The 12,963-nt window shown below is 30.5% G+C and overlaps 1 protein-coding gene across 1 annotated transcript in view; it reads left to right on the top strand.

The window, feature by feature from the left end:
• Positions 1 to 11,811: 11,811 nt before the first annotated feature.
• LOC101506680 (chromatin remodeling protein EBS-like) overlaps positions 11,812 to 12,963 on the top strand; it is a 3,236-nt gene continuing 2,084 nt past the window's right edge. The window contains exons 1-3 of the mRNA XM_004489003.4: positions 11,812 to 12,127; positions 12,303 to 12,645; positions 12,752 to 12,820. Coding sequence (XP_004489060.1) covers positions 12,055 to 12,127; positions 12,303 to 12,645; positions 12,752 to 12,820 — 485 coding nt within the window. The 5' untranslated portion in view covers positions 11,812 to 12,054. The remainder of the gene's footprint in view (positions 12,128 to 12,302; positions 12,646 to 12,751; positions 12,821 to 12,963) is intronic.

The raw sequence follows: 12,963 nt of genomic DNA, 5'->3' as shown, positions 1-12,963 counted from the left end.
GCATTTCCAAAGCTTGGAATTTGAAAGTTTTGTTGCCACATATTATTCAGTAATTGGGTAGCGGACTCAGGTGTATTATGACGAGTGTTGAACGTGTTATACAACAATTCCTCTTCACTTGATGCAAATGATAGTCGACAATTGTCTTCTTGATGTGGTTGTTGGTTGTCAAAATTAAATTGTTCCCCTGGCGTGAACCCGTAAGATTGATGTGGTGTGTGGGTAAAAATATGAGGATGTGGTGTGTGGATAAAAGTATGAGGAGGCGGTTGAGTGTCAGGAGGTGTTGGTATATAATATTGATTTTGTTGTGTTGTGTTGGGCATTGATTCTTGGAAAAAATATTGGCTAGATTGTGGTGGAGGTTGGGGGTGAACAAAATGTTGACTAGATTGCGGTGGAGGTTGAGGGTGAAAAAAAAGTTGGCTAGATTGCGGTGGAGGTTGAGGGTGAAAAAAATGTTGGCTAGATTGTGGTGGAGGTTGGGGTGGATTGACACGAGGATCAACCAATTGGTTTTCTACAGAAATAAATCGTTTAGAATTTTTACAAAACCAAACCATGTATTCATAACTTGGTTTGAATTCAATATTTAGAGGTTGACCATGAAGAATATGATTCTCTCGTTCATTCCACTCTTTGTTCTCATTTTCGTAGAATAATGCCCAACTATAGTCAACTTGTTTATGCAAATCTACCTTATGATACTTTCTCATGTTCTTTGGAGGATGTGAAATTTCTTGAGGTAGTCCAAATTGTAGTTTCACTCTATCAGTTTGATGCATTTCTATTATGTAGAGACAAATTAAATATGTAGATGCATTCCATAGCCAATTGTCTTCTGGATGATCGTATGTTAGACCTAGATATGACCTCCAAATAAACTGATATATAACAAGTTTGTTAGTAATATATGCAAAAGAAAAATAAAATAATAAAAATAATATAATGTTTTAATATATTACATCGTTAACGGTCATGTGATCAATTTTTGATCGATATCCAACGGTATGATAACGAGGTGTATCGCTAAATTTCATACCATTTCCACTATATCTACAAAAATAAATTTGAGTGTTAGTAAATAAATTAATATATTTATAAATATAATATTTAATTTTTTTTATATTTACCTTTTTGAGAATGGAAAATGAGGCTCAAGATTACTTATTGGTGCAAGAAACGGCATATGGTACCATGCTCACGTTTGAAGTAGATGTGAACATCCCCCGATCGACATAACACAGGTTCCGATGCACGACACAATTCTCTATAAAGTGTTGCCAAGCATGTTGAACCCTAACTATATTGTCTTGTCTCTCGCAAATCTCTCAACAAGTGCAACCACATAATATGTACTCTGTTGTGAGATTTGTCAGACATTAATATGCCGCCAATCAATTCTAAAATGCATGCTCTACAATGTATAATTATTTCTTCATTAGATGATTCTGAAGTTAACATTGAAAATGTTTCTCTTAGCCATTTTAATTTTATTAAATTCCCTTTTCTTTGAGATTCAGGTGGCATGACTCCTAACAAATCTAAAAAATCATCTATCCATGATACCATAGTTGATCCAGTTACAACTTTACCCCCAACACGTAAGCCAAGTAGCAACGCAACATCTTCTAATGTTATGGTACATTCACCCGTTGGAAGATGAAACGTGTGAGTTTCAGGTCTCCATCTTTCAACTAAAGCAGTAATAAGTGAATTGTCTATTTTATAACTTTCTATTTGTGATACGTTACCAAACTCGGCTTTATTCAACAATGGAATTATTAAAGAATTTGGTGCAATGTGTTTATGGCTAAGTGATCTTAAATTTTGAGATGAGTCCTGTAATAAGCAAAGAATAAAAATATATTTGAAGATATTAGAATGAGATGAATCATACCATAGTATAAAAAATATTTTAGAATGAAACTTAGTATAAAATATATTAAAAAAATATTTTAGAAGATATTATAATAAAACTATATTTTAGAATAAAACTGAGTATAAAATATATAACATAAAGTATTGTATTACTTACAAAATTTTGAATGTGGTGTAGCGATGATCTGTGATTATCATCATTCCATAACAATGCCATTTAGATGAAATATAAAGACCAAGGAAGAAATATTAATAGTGAAAGAGTGAAAATATAAAGAAAATTGAAGTTGTTAAGAGTAGAAGAGTGAAGAAATATGATCATAGACTTAGCCTATTTATAAACAAAACAATACTTTGAATGACCAATAAAATAGGCTAAATTATATCCGTGGTCCCTTAACTTAATTTCAGGTAACGTTTTAGTCTTTTATCTTTTTTTCCCGATTTAGTCCTTTATTCCTAACAATATCAAATAAAGTATGAAAATATGAGTTTATTTGAAGATTTGCGTTACAAATTTGATGAAATTTGTATTATATTGAAGAATATAATTAGTTTTATGAGTTTTGATTGAATTTTTTTTGAATTTTTGTATAAAAAAGGATATCAATGTTGAAATTTTAAAACATAAAGTATCAAATTGTCACTTAAAATTAAAATAAAGGACCAAGTCGAGAAAAAAAAAAGATAAATGACTAAAACGTTACCTGAAATTAAGTTAAGGGACCACAAATGTAATTTAGCCAATAAAATATTATGCATGCAAGGATTAGATTTGACAATACACAACAAGCACTTTGAAAATACACAATGGCATGGATCAGATTAGACGGAGAAGACTAGGCTGAACACAAGCAAGTTCCCAACGTGAGAATAAATTCAGATTCCATCCAAATCGCCTTTCCAAACGGCGATTTCTCAAAGCTTTTTCCAAGGTCGCCTTTGTGAATGGCGACTTGTTGCAGGTGTGTCACGTGCTCGCCATTTGAGATGGCGACTTATCAAAGGGGATGTCACGAAGTTGCCTTTTGGAAAGGCGACTTGTAAGGCAACGCATGCATGCATGTCTAGGCTAAAGCAATGGCAGTGCAAAGAACTTGAATTATCACAATCGGATTCCACAAGTGTTGGCATTATTTTACAGCATTGCATATATCACAATTGGTCTTCTATAATTGCATGTATTACAATTGGTTGTCTATAAATATCATATATTATTTCCATTGCATTTCATCTCAATCTCAATATCTAATTTTCATATCAATGGCACCAAAAAATATAGTTTTTCTTATTTATTACAATGGTGAAATATGTGAAAGACAAGATATTGGTAAATATTTCAAAAGCGACGAAAAAAAGCTATTCGAGTTAATTTTGGATGCAACCTTACCTACTTGAAGAAAAAAATTGAAGCAAAGTTGAGGTTAGAAAGTCAAAAGGTGTCTAATATAATTTTTCGACACCCTATCTCATTTGGACAAGGCCTAGTTCATTATGAGTTGTTAAATGTTGAAGACGACAAAGATGTTGAACTCATGTTTGATGTTCATAAACAGTGGCCACAACTCGGATCTATCGAGTTATATGTCACTCATGTTTGTGGAAGGTGAGACAGGGGGTGCTTGGAGCTTTTTTAAAAAAAATCTAAGGTATGTAACACCTCAAGTCGACATTTGTTTGACTTCAGATAGACACGGATCCATTAAGAGTGCTTATAATAATCCAAATAATGGTTTGCATGATCCTCCGTCAACACATGTGTACTGCATCCGACACATTGCACAAAATTTCATGAGAGAGTTCAAGGACAAGGGACTTCAAAGAAAACTTGTTTGTATGGGTAATGATCTAATTCTTCTTAGTATATTTTCCATTTATCACTTTATCATATTTTATAATTTTTACATCATTTCTTACAGGATATGCATTAAATGAGCCATCATTCAAGTATTACCGCAATGAAATCAAGATGGAAAATACAGAGGCTTTAAGATGGATCGATAATATCCCCCAGAACAATGGATTATGGCTTATTCTCAAGGTCGACGATGGGGACACATGACAACAAACGTTTCCGGGTCCATCAACGAAGTGCTCAAGGGTACATGCAATCTCCCAATCACTGCTTTAGATGTACCAACTTCACATTTAATCTTGTCCATGCAATCGCCCGTGTATACTCGACCAGAAGCTAATGATACTTGATGTTGTTGTCCCCTTTCTGCATATAAAACTCTTAATCTATAGTATGTTGATTGTACCAAAGCAGTGAGTGGGAGATTGCGTGTACCCTTGAGCACTGCGTTGATGGACTCGGAAACGTTTGTTGTCATGTGTCCCCATCGTCGACCTTGAGAATAAGCCATAGTCCATTGTTCTGGGGGGATATTATCGATCCATCTTAAAGCCTCTGGATTTGCCATCTTGATTTCATTGCAGTAATACTTGAATGATGGCTCATTTAATGCATATCTTGTTAGAAATGATGTAAAAATTATCAAATATAATAAAGTGATAAGTGGAAAATATACTAAGAAGAATTAGATCATTACCCATACAAACAAGTTTTCTTTGAAGTTCCTTGTCCTTGAACTCTCTCATGAAATTATGTGCAATGTGTCAAATGCAGTACACATATGTTGACGGAGGATTATGCCAACCATTATTTGGATTATTATAAGCACTCTTAATGGATTCATGTCTATCAGAAATCAAACAAACGTCGACTTGAGGTGTTACATACTGTAAGACCCATAGTTTTTAAATCATAAATTATCCAATTTTAGGGTATTTTAGTGTTGAACTTTGAGGCTTTTTAGCCAAATTATTGTATTTTAGTATTTTGTGAATTTAATGCCAAAAATATTTTTGGATCTCCGATTAAATTATTCGTCGAGCAATAGTTTTATTTATTTACGTTATGAAAAATTTAATACCGGACAATTTTATTAAAAATACCTCGGGTTGCTGAAAATTGTATTTGTCAACTGAGTTGCGACGAGAGTTGATATTTTTAAGTCATTTCAAAATTTTATTCAAATAATGGTCCTTTAATATTTTCTATTAACAACTTTGATATATGATTTTAAGTCAGCTCATGTGTATCATATAATTCATTTTTTTTTTACATTTTACATACAACTTTATAATATTATAACGACATCTCTTATAAAATTTTAGATTTTTAACAAATTAAATATGAACTTTTAAGTCCTAAAAAATTTAGAATATCCATATGATTTGATTTAAAAGCAATTGTTGACATAAAATATTTGAAGGACCATTACTTGAAGAAAAAATTTAGAGAGACTAAAAAAATTATATATTTATAAGGACTAAAAATTTATTTTTCTATTTTTGAAAATGATGTTTACGAAAACTTAGTTAAAAATAGTATAAGTTATTTCAAATTCATTTATTATTGATTAAAAAAGTAATTTTGACATTCAATAACTTAGATATTAATTATTAGAGATTTTAACAGAATAAAAATCACATTTTTAAAAACATGTATCTCTCAAAAATGATTACGAAGAACTATTCAAAACAGATTTTCGTTTTTTTTTTTGTAAACTCAAAATAACTTTTCGTTTTAATCATTTTTGAAATTTCATTATCTAAAAAAAGTCATAGTAAATAAAAGAAATACTTATAATAATGTTTTATGATAAATTATTTGAAACAATTTTTTATTTAAAAGTTATTTTCATTTTTTTAAAAAATTATAATAAAAAGATAAAATACTATAAAAAATTACTTTTAGAAAAAGTTGTAAAACAACGAGGTAGAGTCTTACGTCTATGAGTTTCATTATTCTTGAAGGAATGGCAATATAATCCGCAGCCGCGGATACCCACACAAATCCATTTGATCTGAGCGGGGAAAACTCATTTTGATTCGGTACGGGTGTGGATTTTCCCCGAAATATAATTTTGGAGGTGATGATCTACACCCGCAAGTAATATTATAGTAATTTTTGAATTTTCTTTACATATACATATTAAATATACTTAATATTTTTTAAATATTAAAAATTATAATCTTATCTCTATAGAAAATATTTTTTTATTTTATTATTATTTAATAATTATTATTTTATTATATTAATTATATTATATATGATTTTTAAATTTATAATTTTATATGTATAAATGGGTGCGAGTGTGCGCGGGGAAACCCGAACTCTATTGGTGGTATGGATGAGATCTAAATTTCACACTCGCTATGAAACAAGTGCGGGTACAAATTTTTTCCAATTAGTCGAATGTAGAGGTGGAGGGAGTAAAATGCACCTCCGACCTGCTCCGTTGCCATGTTTATTCTTGAGTGATATAACGAGCGCAAAAATGAAAATATTTTCAATCTAATTATGGAAGAGTAAGAGAAAAATAAATAAATTAATAACCATAACTATTCTTCATTTTTCAATCAAACTTGCTTTACCCAAATTCAATGCCCAACATTATAATTTGGATTTCTTCTTCTGTATTTTCACTAACTAATTATCTGGAGAGAAATTTTAATTTTGCACTTTATAAAACTTTCAACTTGTTTAACTTCTCATTTTTTCACATCTTTTTAAAATATTCGAAAGTTTTCAAAGTTTCGAAATGACAATTTTCAGAATTTTTGAAACTTTCGAAATAGAAAATTCCAGAATTTTTGAAACTTTCAAATAATTCAAAACTTTCGAAATAGGAAAACTTCGAAACTTTCTATATTTAGAAACTTTACAAATTTTCGAAATATAATCCTTATTTCGAAAATTTCAAGATTTAGAAACTTTTCAAATTTTCGAAATGTAATCCCTATTTCGAAAATTTAATATTTCAGAAAATTTCGAAAAATTTAAAACTTCTGAAACTATCAATTTTGAAACTGATTATGAATGGTTAAAAGGGTAAAATTGTATTTTCATGTATTTTGAGGGGGTGACAAGTTTAAACGTAGGAGTGACAAGTTTAGGTGTGAGGTGCATGATATAATTTTCACCAATAAAATTGCCTACATATTAACTAGAGCATCATTCTTTATTTGATCTTCATTTGTTTCGTTCTTTAATCAAGTATTATCGCTCGAATCGGATAGGATACAATAGGCAGCAAAGTTATCCTTCAAGAGATATAAGGGAATAATTAATTACATTTAAGAGAATACATACTTTTACACTTATTTATGAGAATAGTTAAGTACATTTATTTTTTTAGTTTCATGTAATAAAAACATGCATATATTTTCATGTCTCCCTACCATAAGGTTTAGCCCCTCCACGTAGAGGCTTTCTCCTCCCCTTGTTGAGGCTTTTCCTGTGTTTTCCCCTCATTCCACACCTTGTTTATGCCTTTCTTATGTGTGTCTCTGACAACAACTATTGCGACCTCTCTCATGAACACTATTTAAGGTCAATATCACGATTGATTACAAGTTTTTATCTCTTGCTCCACCATGTTTAGGCCAAGCCTATCGTCACTAATATGAAATGTAAATCACTTCCAAGAATCCTATATGTTGTATTGTTCTCGCCTAATCAAGTTTAATTCCTTCTAGAGGCCTTTTATATTAGTCACGGGTGTTGGAACCAAATTGATTTTATATTTAGAGTTTTGATTTTAACAAAAGTATTTTATGAAAACAATATATTTAACTTCAAATAGTATGAAATAAGATTCATGTTTTTGAAGAAAATCTAAAATAAGATTTGATTCAAATTTATAATTGAAGAAAATCTTTGACCAAGTTGAAAAGAAGATATGGTCAAGATTTGAAGAATATTTGATCAACATTTGATGAACATTTGAAGAAGATTTTATTTAAAGAATTTACAAAGTCAATTGGTATTGTTTCAGCAAGTGTACTGAATCGTTGCAAGTAATAATAAAACGGTAGTACGAGTGTCGAACTCCAGAATTGCGTTTTACTATTGAATTATATTTAATTACTAAAATTGAACACAAAATTCCCAAATTGATTGAAATAATATTTAAAATTAACAACTATAATAAAATTGATCATTTATAATGAAAAAAATGCCAGGGATGAGTTTCACTTCGAATCCAACCTTTGTGTCTAATTTGATCCTAGTTATTGAATTCATTTATTGAATTATTACCGAATTCTCTTTATAATTCTTGCCATAATGTCTTAGTGACAGAATCTTTAATTCCATAGTAACCCCTAATTTCTTAGTGGATTTAAGATTAGAATTAAGATTTACTGTCAGGAATTCTCTGGTTAAATTATTGTCTTTGCAACTAATTTAATTGGTTTCATGACCTATATCTATCGCTAGACTAAAAGATCATGAATTTCTCATCTCAAGCATTCGTAAAGTCCACTTTCGTTTCAAAATACAAATCATAAGACATTATAATGTTGATCAAGCATTAAGCACAGAGATGAGAAAAATAATTTAATAAACTCATTCATATAACTAGAAATCAAATCATAAAAATAAGGGTTTCATCTTGTTACACGCATCCCTAACAAATAGGGTTTAGTTACTCATGACAGAGATAGAAAAGATAGATATTAGAGAAGAATTACAAGAAAGATTCATGAATGATTTTTGATAAAACTGCTCCAATGGTGTTAGATAGGTCGTCTTTGAGTTTTTATGCTAGGGCACAAGTCTCCCAACTTCCCAATAGTCAAAAATATGCATAGAAAGTGAGAAAAAAAATGAATTTTAATGAATGTTGATGCGCGTCGCGCACTCTAGGCGTAGGATTTGCTCTCCGGACACGTCTGGACAATGTCACTGGTCTGGAAATGCTCCACAGGCGCAACTGTTGCGCTTCAGGCGCACAACTTCTTATGATTGACGTTTTCTATATATTTCTCCTTTTTTGAGTCCGAATTTGGCTTCGGGGTCTTCATGAAAGTTGTAGCTATGAATCTTAGCTTTCATTTTCACTTGGTTTGACTCCAATTGGACATCTACAACTCCATATATGGCTGAAATACTTCGCATAGGTCATGTTGATTTCTCACCAAAATTCAACACTGCACTAAAACAAAGTAACAACGCAAAACTCCGAAAAATCTCTACTTAATCAAAGAAATAATAACATAAACATTTCATTAAATCAAAGAGCTAAAATCAACAAAATATATCAAATAACATCTTAAATTAACTAATGGTTAAAGATAAGTAAGACTAAAATCAATAAAAAATATGCATATGATGAAGAGTCATCATCAATCTACACAAAATAGGAACATAATCAATCTGAAGAACTTACAAACTTAATCTACACAAAATAGAAACATAATCAATATGAAGAATTTACAAACTCAATCTGAACAAAATACAATTCAAGATTAAATAAGGACTAAATTGAAGTTCAAATTTGCACTATAAATAGACACTAGAGGCTGAAAGAGAAAAGTATCGAAAAGAATAACTAAAGCTCAAAGTTCTCAATTTTTCTTAGAGTTCAAAAAGAGAAATAGTTGTTCAGGTTAGAAATATTTTCTGAGTGTTCTTTTCGTAGAGTGTGAGAGTTATTATTATTATTACCAGTTTTGTTAGAAGCAACTACTCAAGTTCCAATCTTTTGTATTCAACTCGGTAGTGGTTTAGTTCCTTCTTCAATCTGGGTTGTCAGGTTGTTATGAGAAGACTTGGCTTGTAGAGTCAAGGTGGTTAGTTCCTCAAAAGTGTGGAGTTGTCAGGTTGTTTGGGAAGACTGACTTGGAGGTGCTTTGTAATTCAAGGTATTTGAATTAGTGGGTTAAAGCATTCTAAATGAGGGGACTGGATGTAGCCAAGTTAGTGGTGAACCAGGATAAATCTACGTGTCAAATTATTTATGCATTCATTGTTTGCTATCTCTGAATCTGATTGCTTCTACTCCAAGTAAGTCACCAAAACCAAACTAGTATTTTTATTTATTTATAAATTATCAAAAAGTTGTCAACTTTGACAAACACAATTCAACTCCTTTTTTCGTGTTTAGGTCATGACTATAATCACCAATATGAAATGTGAATCACTTCCAAGAATTCCATATGTTGTATTGTTCTCGTCTATCTATAGGTTTGTACCCAAAAAATTGATAGGTTTGGAATTTATAGGTTGATTTTGGGTTGATGCTACTTTAATATTTGCATTATTTGTGTTAATAATGATTATGTTGTAGAAGACTTAACCATCAGATCTGACTCTAATTTGGATGGGAAGTGTCCTTATATTGTTTGCTCAATTTATTTGGAGTGATCTTCACTTTAGCAACGAGTGAGGTTATTTACAGTTAAAAAAATTAATCATATCATCACAATATTAATTAGTTAATTAATGTAACGATTTTTTTGAAACAATGATATTAAATGTGAATAGAGTAGTCTATATTTACCTATATTTGAATCTAATAGATGCATACAATTCTCACTTACAATTGAAGTTGAGGTAAAGATGTTGTTTTACGTGGAAATTGGGGTGAGAATATGTTATGTTATATTAGACTTCACAAGATCTAAATATGATTTATTATTTGTCATAAGTTTATTTTTAAGGATTGACATTTTTCAAAGCCTAACTAGGCTTGAAAGCCTCTTTAATAGCTTTCTTTACTATTTTTTTGCAAAAATATATTCCAATAAAATGGTGAGTTGTATAGACTTTTATAAATAGATCAATAATTTAATACCTCTATGAGCTTAAATTTCTACTTTGATACATATGATATTTTATATAATATAATACTATATGACATCGTATTTCAATTCTATTTTAATAATACATAGCGGATATTTAAAATTAGTTAAAAAAGCTTAACGTTAACAACTAACAGTGGAGCACGACAAATCGATCTTTGGTAGAGTATTCTTGCAAGCACTTTGACATCTAAATGAATGAGATTTGGAGGAAGTGGGAGGTAGATTTGAATGTGCACGTTACTTATAAGTAGAATGACACTATTATAGTATAACCCCATAGTATAACCCCATGAGAGGGATAACTGTTGAGGCAATTATGCCATTACAACATGTACTCAGGGATTTAGATATCACTGTTTAACAAGGACATGTATCTCTTATGGTTGTGTTTGGTTTGATACGCCTGCATAGAATTATGCATATGTGAATATCCTAAAAAGCATCATTTGGTCGAAGTTCACTATAGAACAATAATAATGTCTATAAATATAACAAAAATTAAATTTCAAAAAATATTAGCGAATTCATGATTTAATACAAAGTACAATACTTAATTAATATAATAATAATAATAATAAATAAAAAATTGTATTTATATTTAATTAATTATGTCGGTGTAGTAAACTTAAAAGATTTTATTATTGACATGTAGTTTGATATTTTTAACTAAATATACTTTTAAAAAAGTATTGACTTAAGTCTAATATAAACTAAACTATAGAGTTATGTAATGGTCTGACTTATTTTCTACGAAAATCTTGTTACAACTTATCATTCTTCTAAATGATAAGAAATTGTGGACTTCACACAATTACGTTGTAGACAACGAATCATTCACGTCCCTGTAATTCAAATATTTCATCAAACTATTTAATTGGTATGAGTGACAAACAATATATACAAATAACTAAAACGCAAATCGACCTACCTTAAATTTCAACACGAAACATACCAAAAAATTAAAATTTTGTTAAGTGCACGAATGCATAGAACTAATGATAAATTTTGCACAACTTGTATTTTGACTAATAAAATAGAATGACTTAAGTTTCTAAACTTGTTAGTGTGTGGAAATGGAAACACTTTGCTACAAGACAAAAAAATGAATAAACATAAAATTGGTCAAGTCAAAGTCTGTAGATCAAAATATGAATGACAATGTGCCAATATATAGTTAGGTAATCAAAACGCAAAACACCAAATTACATTAATGATTATTACCAACAGTTAAACAATGAGCCCAAATACAGTTAACAATGAACTAAATGACACATAATAAATCATAACAATAAATAAAATTCACAGGCAAAAGAATCGTCACACTCACACATTCTCTTCAACCCTTTCTTCTTCTCTCAAAAAAGAAGTTAATGAAATAATAAAACCTTAGGGTTACTCTGTTCTTCTTAACCCCAAAAAACCAAAATCTTAGGGCTCAAAAAAAAAAAAAAATCAACCATTTTCAAAAGCTTCAACCCTTTATCTAAAATAGTGTTCTAAGAAATTCACTCACGCATGGCGAAAACGAGACCAGGAAAAAAAGACTTAGACTCATACACCATCAGAGGCACAAACAAGATCGTTAGAGGTAATAATAATAATCCCTAAAATACCCTTTTCTTCTCGAACAAACCCAGTTAAAGAAACACCTTCATAATCGTTCCTTTTTTAGAAAACTATGAAAATAAAGGTTTAAAACTATGTGGGTGCTGCTTAGATTAATGAAAGTTTTGGTTTTTAATTTTGGGTTTTTTATGTTGTAGCTGGTGACTGTGTTTTGATGCGTCCTTCTGACACGAGTAAACCACCATACGTGGCACGTGTGGAGAAGATCGAGCAAGATAATAGGAACAATGTGAGGGTTCGTGTGAGATGGTATTATAGACCTGAAGAATCTATTGGTGGAAGAAGACAGTTTCATGGAGCAAAGGAGCTTTTTTTATCTGACCATTATGATGTTCAAAGTGCTCACACTATTGAAGGGAAGTGTATTGTTCACTCTTTCAAGAACTATACTAAGCTTGAGAATGTAGGTTCTGAAGATTACTATTGTAGGTTTGAGTACAAAGCTGCTACCGGGGCTTTCACCCCCGACCGTGTCGCCGTGTGAGTTTATTTTGTTTTTCTAATTGAATTTTTTTAGCATTTGATTTGATGATACATCTTTTTCTTTAATAAAATAAAATGTGTTGATTTGGTTGTGTTTTTGTAGATACTGCAAATGTGAGATGCCTTATAACCCGGATGACTTAATGGTGCAGTGTGAAGGGTGCAAGGATTGGTAAAATCAGTGTATTCTGCTTTACATTGTTTATTTTTATTAATTTTGTGAGTGGTTTTTAGTTTTTTCATTATTCTAATTTAAATATTTGATGTGCTACTTGCTTTGATGAATGAACTTTTATGGATATTCCAGCATCTGCT

The sequence above is a fragment of the Cicer arietinum genome, chromosome 1, assembly GCF_000331145.2.
Source record: "Cicer arietinum cultivar CDC Frontier isolate Library 1 chromosome 1, Cicar.CDCFrontier_v2.0, whole genome shotgun sequence".
Lineage (NCBI taxonomy): Eukaryota > Viridiplantae > Streptophyta > Magnoliopsida > Fabales > Fabaceae > Cicer > Cicer arietinum.
Note: the sequence above shows the minus strand (reverse complement) of the source record. Positions and strands in the feature narration are given on the sequence as shown.